Raw genomic sequence first — 14,218 nt, forward strand, 5'->3', positions numbered from 1 at the left:
CATGGAAGATGCTCTTGAGTTCGATGAGAATAGACATGTATTTCATTGTGAGGTTAAACTATATCAATAGAAGTATCATTTTCATGTGCATCATGAGTGTCATCATTGTCACTCTTATGCACATTTTGAATAACATTAATGTCGTTCACATCAATAATATCATTATCATGCTCAATCATATTACATTCATGCATTTTAATTATATCAAACAAGAATGAGTACTTACACGGTTACTTAGACTCAAATTTCCAAAACCATTTTCCTTTTCAAGAAAAGTCACATTTCTTGAAACATAAAGTTTAAAGTTTGTCCTCAATATCATAACATCTTATCCTTTCGGCATAGCCCAAGAAAACACAAGAGTTGACTTTTGTGGAAAGCTTGTCATTTTTATTAGAAATGACAACATTTATAACCAAAGATTCTTAATCATTTATAGTCTTGAGGCATTTTAAAGAAATTTTCAATAGCGAAAATATTTTCAAGAATAGTTGAAGGCATTCTATTAATTAAATAAACCATCTTAAGGACAACTTCAACCCAATTTTTTTGGAACATTTTTGGATATTAGAAAAATTCTAGTGGTTTTAATGATGTGTCGATGTTTTCTTTCGGTCAAGTCATTTTGTTGTGGTGTATATGGTCAAAATTTTTTATGAACAATTCCTTGTTGATCAATGTGTTTTTTTAAATCATTTGATAAAAGTTCTCCTCAAGGGTTGGATAAAAAAAATTTAATAGTCTTTAAATTGATTTATTTTAGACATATCTATGAAATTTTTGAAAACAGTCAAATACTTTGGATTTGAGTATAAGAAAATAAATCCATGAGTGCCTACTAGTCATCCACAAATATAACATAATAAGATAATTCTCCTTTAGACATAATTGGTGCTTGTCTCCGTACATTCGAATGTATTATCAAATGGTTCTTTAGAAACAAAATGACTAGATCCAAAAGGTAACAATTTCATTTTTTCGAGAATTCAATCTTCACAAACCAATTCTTTTTCATTAAAATTTTGATGAAATGGAAACAAATACAATTTTGGCATGCTTGGATGTCTTAATCTCCTGCCCATTTTCAATGTCCTTTTCAACAAAAATACAAAAAACTTGATTGGAAAGTTCTAAGTTGTCTATGAAATAGAGGTTCCCTCTTTTATGGCCTCACTTAATCGGCTTCTTGAACAGGAGATCCTGTACTAAGCAACCACTAGATGAGAAAGTGACTCTACATCCATGGTCGTTTATTTGAGAAACAAAAAAGGGATTTAGATTTAGTTTAGGTACTACTCAACATTTGGAACATAAAAACATAAACCAATTTTATAAAAAATTTTGTAGTACCAAAACTTTGAATTTTCAAAGATGTTCCAGTTTCCATCAGCCGTTGAAACATAAGTATCATTTGGGATAACGTGACATTTGGATAGTACGAACTCACTAGGAGTCATGTGAAAGAGGTACCGTAATCAAGAATCCAAGAAGTCGTATCGGGGTTCATGCATATAGAAACGACTGCACCGGAAAATGAAGAAGTTTGACCTTTAAATAGTGGTTGTAGAGTTTCCATAAGTTGATCAAGTGACATGTTTTCAACACTTTTGGAGCCTTCGTTTACACCATCTTTTTCGAGTGATGGTCTTATAACAGCCACTCTCTTTTATTCTCTTCTATATGTCTTTTTTTTGGATCAAAAGGCTTGATGTTGTCTGGCTCGTTACAAAAATGACATGATTTTCTTTTTTGAATCATATTTATTTGAATTCCTTTCAAAATGTGGACGCTTGTAGACTTTTGTGTGATTTTCGGTCCTTAACATAATAAACATTGATTCTTCATCTTTTGTAGAAGTGAGTTTCTTTAATATATTTTCTTTTATAGTTCCTCTAGAGTTTCGATTATGGAAGACACCTCCTCTATGAAAGAGAGTCGATTTGGTCTCCTCAAACTCGGGTCTAAGTCCATTTACAAAATGATAGAAGTGCTCCATTTTGATTTATTTTTCACGGAGTTTTATCTCTGCGGGACAATGCCACTTAAGCTCTAGAAGAGCTAACTCCTTGTAATTCTCTTTTACTCATGTCTCTGGGGTCATGGTCTTCACTTTCTTTTGGAGGTTACATACGTAAGCTATCTCTTAGGAAATACATATCTTGGAGAAACTTCCAAGCATCACTAGCAAACTCAAATTTTGCCAAATTAGAACACTTTTTTATGTCAACATTATTAATGAGTCTTCTTGTGATTTTGGAATGTCCCAACTTTCACTTTTTTCATCTCTTTTCGTAGTCGTCAATGACTTTATTCATGTCATTCACTTGCCATTTTCATTCTTGATAAGAACAAGTTTTGGTTATTTCTTGGAGCCATCTACCAAACCCCGTAGGCCATTTTCCCAAATTTTATGCTTCAGTGTGGATGCCAACATCACATAGTGTCATTGAGTCTCACCATAAATAAAACAATGACTTCTCATTCATCCTCCATGAATATAAGAGAAGAAATGAAATAGAGAAAGAGTAAGAAAGAGAAAACGGGAGAGAATGAAATCAAGGTTCTTTTGGACACCACAAGCCCACAATCTCACGTCCACACAAACAAGCTTCACACGGAACTCAATACCGATGGCACTGATACCATGTAATGAAACCGAAGAAATACAAGAGAATGCCATTAAGGGTTACAAGAGAGCAAAAATACAAAGCAGCCACTTATGGACCAAATATAATCTCACAAGGGAGATACACAATGGCAACTCATAAGAGAGAACATAAAAAATATAATTTTGTATTAATCTCAAATATGCTTAGAATAAAATACATAATAGGGAAGATCCCTATTTATAAGCAAGAAGAGAGAGCAAAGGGAGCATCCCAACTAGATGTTGGGCTATCTCCCAATGGTCATAAATATGACCATTGAGACTAGCCCTGGGCTGTCCCCAACAGCCATATTTCAAAAGAAATATAAAAACAGAAAAAAGAATAAACAAAAATTACAAGGTCTGCCCCTAGTGGTCTGACCCCTATTATAATAGGAAATGATGGAAATACCCCTAATGTGTATTTTAGTTTATATAGACAATAAATAAATAAATTTAATTTATATATATATATATATATACATATATATTCACACACACACACACACACACACACATATATATATACACACACACACACTAGATAGATACAATATCTTAACAGTGGTCGAGAATATGTATGGAAGATTTCAATTTTTTTTAGAAATCTTATATCAAATTGGACGGCCTGATTTGTTTATTACATTGACATGTAATCTTGGATAGAGAGAGACTCAAGATGAGCTCGTTCTAGGTCAGCAGATCATCTTAATATAATAGCAAGAATAGTGGAGTAAATTTAGCCGACCTAAAACATCAATTGCTGGATGAATATATACTTGGGCGGATATTGCATATGTTTACATCATTAAATCATAGAAAAGCGGTTTGTTTGATATAATTAACAAACACATGATTCATGGAACATATGGTCTAGTTTGTTCGAGAGCTCCATTGATGAATAGAAGTTTGGGCAAGCAATTGAGCTATGATATTATATATATATATATATATATATATATATATATATATATATATGTGAAGGTCATGATCATATATAATTCTTTTTGAATGATCAAGATTCAAGACAACAAAGCAATATATAGGTGAAATGAATGCTTTTAGAGATGCTAGATGAATATCATTGCAAGAAGCTACATGGTGAATATTTGAATTTGAATTCATTGATACGTGTTGAACTGCATACATGATACAACAACCTATTGGATTAACACACAATTATGTTTCAAGATAAAGAGAATGTTAAAAACACGAATAATGATTCTTGAAAAAACAGTGGTGATTTTTTTTCGAAATTAACATGATCCTGAAGCTCGTGCATATTTGTATAAAGAATTTTCAAAACATTATAGTTGCAGAATTAATATAAATATTGTTACCAAAGAAAAAAATTGTTATTGGATGAATTTGAACTTGTAATGTGTATGAGGGATAACAATTTTACTTGCACGTTACTAGATTTCTTCCTGATTCAAGAAGTTTTGAATATTTGAAAACTATTAATGGGAGCCTATTGATGTATAAGTGTCTTGGAATGAATTTTTGCTCACATTTGCTGGATGTCGTAGATAAATGAGTATTGTATCAATGGAGTGTACTGCAAGTTTGGTGTTACAAGAAGATTTATTTTTTGCAATAATGCAATTAGTTCATTAGAATTATGATATTGTATAAATAAGATTGGACAACTCTATTAGTATGTTAACTTCTTTGATCAGTGAATTGTATTAAGAAATTATGTGTTGAGGATCTTAATTTTGTCGATAGCTTGAACATGGAGGAAAAACTTGCATTGAACTCTACTTGGAAAAAATCATCTGAAGTGAAAGCACATGTTCTTTTGTTGATGGGTCTAGTGGTTCTAGAAAAACCTTTCTTAATAGAACATTACTTGTTAGGCACATTAAAATGAATATTTAGCTATTGCTACAAGTTATACTATTGCAAATATTATTTTTGCAGTTGAAAGAATAGCTTATTGAACAATTAAAATACCATGAACATCAACATGTTACATTCCAAAGCAAAATTCATTGACTGAATTGATAAAGGCAAAATCTCTTTTTGTTTGAGTCAAAGTGCCATGATTAATAAATTTATCATTGAAGCTTTAGATACAATATTTTGAGATATAATGAGTAATGAGAACCCTTTTAATGTCCATTGGGCAGAATTTGAAGGACCTAGAGAAAACTTTTAGAAATCAAGGTTTCTACAGACAACACAAAGTGTTTTTGACACTTTTAGTGTCAAGCATAGACTACATACAGATTGGATTATAAGATGGATAAAATCGGTCGAGTTAAGTTTGAAACATTAGTTGACTTATGCTTGAGAATATTTGGTACTAGACTAGTAGGGGTATGATGGAGGTACAACATGAGTACAGGAGCCTAGTAGAAGTAGGGACTTGGGTTTGAATCCCACAAGAGTTATTCCCCAATGCAAGTGGTCATTAAACAATGTACATTGATGTCTAGTCCACGTAAATAAAATTACAAGGAGCCAACTTTAACATGGGCCTGTCTTGTCATGTGAAACAAAACAAGTTTAGCAATCTTCTAAGGAGATTAGGTGCCTTAATACTCTTTAACACATTAGTTGTTTCGGTATTCTTAGGAGATCAGTTGTTTCATACCATTACTCATAGCCAAAATAACAAAATTAGGTGATATGGTTTACTGGTGGGCTTTGGGGAGATGCACACAAACCACGTGCTCTGGAAGTATAAACAATGTGGTCGGTTTCCATATTCTTTTGGAAAAGTGTCATTATTTATTTGTTTTTTAATCTCCCAACTGCATCCCTTCTTTGCTTATAATAGCCCTCTGTCCTGTTTGGTTACCACCTCTTAGATGAACAATAGTCGAAAGCGATGTTTTTGTCTTTGAGGATAAGCCTTCTGAGGACTTGCGTGTGGTCTAAGTGGTGTCCACAAGGTCAGTAGTAAAACATGCACACATTTATCTCGCAATTGCACTTTATCAACAGTTTGAAATATTCTGTTGCTTTCTTACAGATCCGGAACCTAAAAAACACCCTGTCCTGTTGAGTGACGAATATAGTCAATATTCTGTTGCTTTCTTATAGATCAGGAACCAAAAAAACACCCGGTCCTGTTGAGTGATGAATATAGTCTAAAGTCAGTATGTTGAAGTGTCCATGATTTCCTTGAACTTAGCCTGCACTTTAGGTATACTCATTTGTTTGGTACGCCCTAAACTTTGGACCTTCTTTAACATATGGTGTATGTGGACAAGCTTATTGTTATATCTAACCCTGATATTGGATACATAATGTTAAAAACTGCCACCAGGGGGCATTTGCTTAATTTGAGTTGTAATATACTAAATCAGTGGCAGTTTTGTGATTAATATAATGTAATATTTTGGTTGAATAATCCTTGTGGTATATGCTGTAAGGTTCTCTTGTTTTAGTCATTGTTTTGTAATACCCTAAATTAGGGCCATTGCTCCTCTCTTTGGTACTGCTGCTCACAACTTTATGAAAGGTGGGAGGTGGAGACACATTTGTCTTATCGCACTGCCAAATCAAGCCCCTAGGTCATTAAGAAATGTCTATAAATCATGCCAAAGGCAAGTAGCGAAAGAACAACTATAGATACAAGTCTCAAGGACACAAAATAGGCACGGATGAAAATGTGGAATGATATCTGACCGTGTTCATGAACTCCCATATTTTTTTTTGGAGCGAGGTAAACATGTATTTAGATAAAATGATTTTTTATATTAGTATTTAGATAATATTATGATATCACTCTCTGTTTCATGATTAGTTCTTGAATGCAGGTTAATCAGTCAGTTTTTTTTGGTTCTTCCATGCATCAAATCATGCCAATGTGCTATTTTATGAATTTAATGGTCAAGCTTAGAAGCTTTCAGGTTGTGTTGGGAAAAGTTTGGTTTGACTAACCAGAAGGCAGATGAACTCCCTTCTCCTGTTTCGAGGGAGTACAATAGACAGCTTGGCATTATTCTCTCATTCTTGGTGGTAACATTTTGAGCTTACTTTGAACACCCATGTTGATTGGCCATTATTAGGCGGTTTTGGAGCTTTGTACTTGTTGGTATGAGCTAGGATACTTGATGGTAGTCATCTGATCAAGTATAAATGTATTATCTTTGTAACTTTGTCCTTTTCGTTTTGTTTGCTGCATTCAATACATGAGTGGCTCGGGATAATATTCAGATGCATAATCTGATATATATATATATATATATATATATATATATATATATATATATATATATATATATATATATATATATATATATATGCAGTGATTGTCTGGCAGGTATTGATACTTTTGATGCCTTCCAGTTCCATCTGTTGCTACTAGGTGTCTATATTGGAGTGGGATGAATATCCATAGACCTGCCACTGAAATTTGGAATTGATTTATGCACTATTTGGCGGGTGTTGGAGAGGAGGTGAGTGGGGTGATGGGAGTGGAGAAGAAAATAGGTCGAGAATGGAGTTGTCAACTACATCCTGTGAGGATGTTGAAAAAGGCCCATCTTCACTCCCCTCACCATTCCCATCTCTCAAAACCAGGTTTCCGAAGAATCTAAACATCAATGAGGGTAAAGGGGGTAGGTAGCATTTATTAATTTCCCATCTCTTCTTCCATCTCCGTCTCCGAAACAGAGCCTTATAGTTCTTAGTTTACCCAGATAACAAAGTTGATCTCTGTTTTCTTTTCATGGATTTTTGTTCTTGACCTTTTTCATATTTGGTGACGGATTTTGGTGGAGTTTTCTTCTGCCCACACAATTGGGGGTGCCCAAAGACATGACATCCTTGAGAAGAAAACCTATCTCATGTGTATATTATGTTTGTGTCTTATCCACCCGCCGTCAATTCTGGTAACATCTGTCAATGAAATCTATCGATAAAATGTTTTAAAGATTGATAAATGAGCTTGAAAAATTGTATTAAGCTGGATATTGCCATTCTCGGTGGTGTAAAATGAAGCATCTATGTGTGTGCTGTAGCACAGGACACGCTGCAATTTTTGTAAAAGTGAGTGAGATGCGCAGTCTTTTTTGTTGGGGCCACGTGCCTTGTAATTTTAGTAGATGGCTGTTTTTTTTTCGACAGAAATCTGGGGTTAGGCAGACCTTTACAACCAACCATTGGGATTCGAACTTGCAACCTCCCAGCACGAGGTGTCGTGCATTAACTGCTCCTGCCAGACAAGCGAAGCCTCCGTTGTTAGGTATGACTGTTTTGTTGCACGCATCAAAAGCATCTCATCTGGTAATGGAAGCATCTCCTGAGGCCATGTGCATATAATGCTGCTTCTAGCGTTTGTCTGGTTATTCTAGAAGCATGCACTGTTACCTTTTATGGTGTACTTAACGAGGCATGGTATCCAAATATTTTCCCCAAGAATTGAAGGTTCCAAACTTCCAATTAAGGATGCAGTATCCAATCATGTTACACATGATACAAAGTGATGCAGTATCCAAGGCACTATGCATGTGATGACCCTGGTGCGCTCTAAGGGCACAGGTAATGTCAATGGCCAACTGTTTCAACCTGCTGTATTCATACAGTATTATTAGAGACTTTAATGCTTATTTAAACAGTGCAGTCTTTCATTTTCTGTTTTTGGATTATCCAAAGGAAAAAGCCATCTCATCACTGACCTCTCATTGGCTGGTCTCTGGTTGGTAAAACCCTTCCTGCCCACCGAGGGGTGCACTCAGTTTCTACCTTGAGGCAAGGGATGCCACTTGTGAGGTTTGGAACTTGCAACGACCCGTCAATTGGTAACATTTACACCATTAAGAATACGGAGGGGCCTGACTTCACGCATCTTGATAATCAGATTTGGGTTTGGATTTATGGTTTACATCCAAATCCGAATATTAATCTGACTGAAACCTGATTCAGTATACAATGTAAAGGGCGTGATTGGGATTCTATTAAGTTTGTTCATTCAAATCTGAGTCCTACTCCAAATCCAATTAGGCTGTCTTTTCTAGATCCATTTGAATTTATTCTGACCCCGTCTACAACTGTATACAGCTGGCAACTCAGATAACATGGAACATCACTTTTGACGTCTTTTCTAGATCAGCGTAGTTATGAAAGTGATGTTACTTGAAGTCTAACCTATGGTCAAAGCACTAGCTGGAGTGGGCGTCGGTAAGATATAGTAAGATCCTACGTATCCAATTAGGTAACTGGTCTGGCAAACTCCTGATAAAATCACATTCACTTTAAAATATCACCTTTCTCCACTATAAGGTTTTTTGATAATTACACGGAGAAACCACCCTCCAGGATCATAGACCTAATGCCGCTGGCTTTGCCTGCTTCACTTATGGGTCTCTGTCGCTGTTATGACATCATAAAACTCTGTGGGCTTACTCCTTGCTTCCAAGGAGTCACCATACTTTGGGGTGCGCAAGGGGTGACACCCATGGGATTTGAACCTAGACCACCTGCCCAACGGCCTAGGTCCCATCCCACTAGGCCAAACCCCTTTGGGTTGTTCTACTTGTAGCAAGCTCCGTATATAATGTATATATACTGTTTTCACACTATAACTCTAAACATTTACACGCAGGCCTTGATCTACGCCTCATATTTGTACAAGCTCTTCCAAACTTTCAGGCTCTACTTTTGCTTTGGGGCACTGTTACAACTGCCACAAACTAGACTTCTAGTAGTCCCATATCCATTCATGCCTCGTTTTATGTATATAGAATTCTTCAAATGCTATTAGAGGTTCTATACATGAATTCTAGCAATGAATATAATACTGATACATGAGCTTCATGAATGACAAGATGTATACCCTTGGTTGAAGGCAAAGGTTTTGGTATTTATTAATGATATTTGGTGAGGATTGTGGGCTATACCGACATCATTGTCTAGAGTCTGCAGACAGGGTGGTAGGTCTGGAAACAAGGGGGAAATGCATGCAGTTGCAGGCCCCAAAGACGCGTTTTACCAGGTAATGCGTGGAATATGATACACTTAGAGAGAGAGAGAGAGAGAGAGAGAGAGAGAGAGAGAGAGAGAGGCATCGCATCATCACCCACGTTGCTCCTTGCTCTGGAACACGCGCTTTGGTGGGCCCATGCCTTACTTCACCCCATTTGTCAATTGTCATTCTTCCACACTCCCTGTTAACTTCCGTAGCTGTAAACCAATGAACCAGACGAGGTTTATAAACAACCAAAGTCACGAGGTAGGGAGCCACTGTTATCCTTTTCGTCTTTTGCTTTGAATTCATTCCCTTTTTGTAACTCTCATGGGTTCGGCGAAATTTCTGTTTTTTTAGATGACTACGGCTAAGCTTCGCATCTGATCTTGGCTGGTTGGTTTCTTCTTTTTCTCTATTCTTTGTTGAATGTGGTTAACTGCAACTGGTATCGGCACACCAATTGGCAACACCAAGACAAAAGCTGACTCTCACTTATCTTCTGATCAGCTTATTCTTGCGCTTTTGTTGTGTCTTTCATGAAGAGTAACTAGCTCATCACCATTGAGTTGGCATAACTTGCTTTACAAAACTTGGTTTCAAGTATATATATACTTCAACAATGGCCTCAATGAAGAGTTGGACACCTAGACTGACCAAGTGATACTACTATAGTTGCACATGCTAACGTGAGCTAGACTCAGTTTGATGCTTACATGGGTCTTGTATTTTGGGGCATAGACACTAAACTTGATTGCTTCTATAGCCAAAATTGAAAGGGGTATTCTTGCATTCGGTTGGCTATTCATGTGCTAGAGGGGTAGGAGTCTCTCCCTTCTGTGCAACCCCTGTGTGGGAATTCAACCACTCCAAAAAAAGGGTCGTTTGCTAGAGTTAATGCAATTACACGCGTCACAAGACAGTGAGGCTTTCTCTGACACATGTATGGTATTTGACTTGTTGGTAATTGGTAGATCATAATGTAAATGCATGATTGTGATGCAGTGGAAATGAGTGTAAATGAACGAGTGAATATGGAGAAAAGTAAGTTTTAGGTTGATGGGGGTTATTAAATTGGTCAAAAATAGCAGCAGAATCATGAGCAATTTTATCTTGTAAATTTTGTTTATTTTTGGTAGGCAGGGGGGTGTGCTTTCCTCACGTGGATGAACAGAGCCATTGTGAACCTAACTTCCAAAATTGAGAAACCCCAAGTTCTATTTTCTCTTCTACAATACGCCAAGCTGAGGCCTCATCCTTGAGCCCACAGAGTGCCATCATGCACATAGTAATAAATGGAATAAGATAAATATTACCTAGTAAAGTGCACGAGTTAGTTGAGTCATTCATGGTAAATTACGATGGTATCACCTGCATTTTTGCACTAGGCCATAACAAGCCAAACATGGGAGAATCTGGCAGAGTTTGTCACCATGAAGTGACCAAATAAACCCTATCTTGAATCACTTTTCAACCCTTGTATACTTGACCCACAACCGAAGTTTAAGGGCTCATTGACCCATCTGTGCCTTTGCAGATTGGACTAGTTCAATGCAAGTCTAGATGCTTCACAAAGATTATCAGACCGAATTGGAATTGTATATGAGTCTGCTGCGTCTTAGTCTACCAGACCCATATCTTCTATAAATTTGGGATAAGGTAGGCCATCCTAGCCTAGTTGTTGACGTGCTCTAGTCCTAACTCCCCAGGTGGTAGGCAACAAGTGTAAAACTGATTGGTTTGAGTGTTACCAATCTGATCAAATTGTACTGTAAATCAGCCACAGTGCTACACAATGTTTAAGTCAGTTTGATGTGAAGTGGTGCTTTGGTCATTTTCAATAGCTTGGCCATTGTAAAAATTTTGTGGGGCATGGCCTCCTGAAATTGGTTGCCAGCCCAATGACCGGATTTGTTAATTAAAAGCCCCGTGCATCCCCCTACATGTGTTTTGCGTCCATAAATTTGATTCCAGCCCCCCTCCTAGTGCTTCTCTGAATCAACGAGGCTCTTAAACAGTGAGTGCAGCATGGCTAGGCCACAGAGGTACAGGGGAGTGAGACAGAGGCATTGGGGTTCATGGGTTTCTGAAATTCGCCATCCTTTACTGTAAGTCTCTACACCACTCTTGTCTAAGGAATATAGTCCTTTGCTGTCGTGTAAAACAGATCTATTTCTGCCAGTATTTCTCTTGCTATACACATTGTCCATGATGAACTTTCTTCCTATTCTCTGAGTGCATAATTGCATGCATAAGCTCGTGCCAACCTATTCATTTAGGATCTAATTCGTTACCTTTATTGATAATAGTAAAAAAGATTGGTCGTATGTTGTTATTTCAATTTCTAAATACTTCAATGAATATAGTAGGGAAATTCATGATGCAATTTTTCAGACTCCTCACATTTCTCCAGATTAGGAGATGCACCCATAAACCTCCTAAATGTGTCACTAGAAGCTTGCAATCTAAAATTGAGTGCAAATCTTTTTCGGTTTACGAAACACATCATTTCTTTTTTCTTTTATAAATTAATTGCAGAGGATCTTTGATTGTTTCAGGAAAACAAGGATCTGGCTTGGGACTTTTGAGACAGCAGAGGATGCAGCTAGAGCCTATGATGAAGCAGCCCGGTTGATGTGCGGGCCGAGAGCAAGAACCAATTTTCCTTACAATTCCAATGCTTCTTCATCATCTTCCTCCAAGTTCTTGTCACCAAATCTGACCGCGAAGTTACACCGATGCCAATTGGCCTCTCTGCAGTTGACAAGGCCGGCAATCGGCGAAGCAGTTGGCAACAATGGAACCAACATCAACAACAGTCATGGAGGAAGCAGCCTTGGGCAACAATCCTTTACATGCCTGCGTCTCGACGTGGGGAAACCCGGTGACATTGGTGTCTGGCAGGACAAGCCGGTAGGAAGGCAGAGGGAGACCAACTGGGTCATGAAGGTTCAGTTGGAGAATGATCAGCAGAACAATACTCATCTGGATGATGACTACATACAGCAAATGATTGATGAATTGATTGATTATGGGTCTATGGAGTTCAACACTTCTGCCACTGCTACTGCCTCCTCTTCCTCCTTGCAGCATTGATTGATATTAATGGAGGAAGATAAAATGAGGAGTGTTTTGGGTCTGAAATTCTGGTCTTCCTCTGCTAACTTGATTCTTTGTAGTGACCCAATTCTGCTTCAGTACTACTACTTAGCAGGTTTATAGATAATAGATGTTTTTTTCATCATATGTAATGTACAGAATAAGGTAAATAAAAAAAAGTGTTTAGTTTTTATACACAAACTTTGATGTTTGGCTTCATATGTACTGGAAAGCGGCTCTGGAAGCATAGAAACTTCCTGCACACAAATGTTTCTGTTACATATAGTAAAGTGGATAGTCAAATTTAAGTTGGTTTCTGAGTATATCTCCCTTCTAATTCTTTCCTTGTCGTCGAGATATCTTCTCCAAAATTGCACCAGAAAACTCCAGTACCTGAATATTCATGTGTTATATATATATATATATATATATATATATATATATATATATATATATATATATATATATATATATATATATATATATATATAGAGAGAGAGAGAGAGAGAGAGAGAGAGAGAGAGAGAGAGAGAGAGAGAGAGAGAGAGAGAGAGAGAGAGAGAGAGATGCCTAACTAATATTTTTGTGCTTGTAGAATGCCCAATTGAATTCTGACCATAACTACATCAGAATAAGCTCTCAAAAGTGTTTCACAAACTGTATGGGAAAATGGAAGGTTCTTTTACCAATAAATTCGAACGGATTTTTTTCCTTCAATTATTTGAAGATTGATAGTATTTAGTGTAAAGACATCGTTGTTTGTCTGGAAAGGATCTTGTGCAAAGAGTAGTAAATTGGTTTATGGTTGGGTTCCCTTTAATAATTGTGAGATGCTTCTGATGGCGAGTACATTTTTTTATTGGAGCTGCATGTGGCTTCACATGACCTAGGACCAAGTGTTTGACAAGGATTCATATATTGAATATGATTAGTCTTATTCCAGTACAGCGTATGTCACTTGATTGTCTACATTCTCCAATTTATGGATAATTTGACTGTAGCATTAAAATCTTATAATATTGATTCATTGAAGACAATGAGCCCTTTGCATTTTCTCAACACTGTTTAGAAAAAGTTTTCATAGTATTAGTTTTATTTTTCTTCTTTAAGTGGTTTTTTTATTTCAAAATAGGAATCATCCTGTGACCTTGTCATTAGTGTTTTTTGTTTTATTATGAAAGGCAGGCTGGGGTTAGGCGGACCCCTACCAAAACAACAGCCGCCCATGTGGCAGAGGGATTCGATCCTGGGCCTCCAGCTGGTGTCATTGGTGTTTTCTTCCAAGGATAGGCATCTAGTCATTAGTTTTATGTCTATCACTTTTCTTTTTCTCCTTTTTTCAAAAGTATGGCCACATTTGTTTGCCTTTCTAATTATATGTAAGGTTATAAGAAACTTGTCATTCAAGTCATTGATGTAGGCTGGCAGGTTATTAAAGGGGTCATATTTTAGGCATTAATATATATATATATATATATATATATATATTACACTCGGCATGCAGCAACCTACTGACAGCCATTCATCTTGACATTTCGAAAAGTGTTGAGTGT

The 14,218-nt window shown here is 36.7% G+C and overlaps 1 protein-coding gene across 3 annotated transcripts in view; it reads left to right on the forward strand.

Annotated features, from left to right (window-relative positions):
• Positions 1–12,958, forward strand: part of LOC149835235 (ethylene-responsive transcription factor ERF003-like) — a 40,580-nt gene extending 27,622 nt beyond the window's left edge. The window contains exon 4 of one of the 3 annotated variants that reach the window (XR_016432609.1): positions 6,501–6,731. Coding sequence is in view for 1 of the 3 variants with exons in the window: in XM_090010457.1 (XP_089866583.1) it covers positions 12,125–12,662 (538 nt within the window). In the remaining 2 variants the exon portion in view is untranslated. Of the gene's footprint in view, positions 1–6,500; positions 6,732–12,124 lie in introns of those variants that run through there. The other 2 variants (XR_016432608.1, XM_090010457.1) reach the window with 2 other exon arrangements.
• Positions 12,959–14,218: the final 1,260 nt, after the last annotated feature.

The sequence above is a fragment of the Nuphar pumila genome, chromosome 6, assembly GCF_984573655.1.
Source record: "Nuphar pumila chromosome 6, dmNupPumi1.hap1.1, whole genome shotgun sequence".
Taxonomy (NCBI): domain Eukaryota; kingdom Viridiplantae; phylum Streptophyta; class Magnoliopsida; order Nymphaeales; family Nymphaeaceae; genus Nuphar; species Nuphar pumila.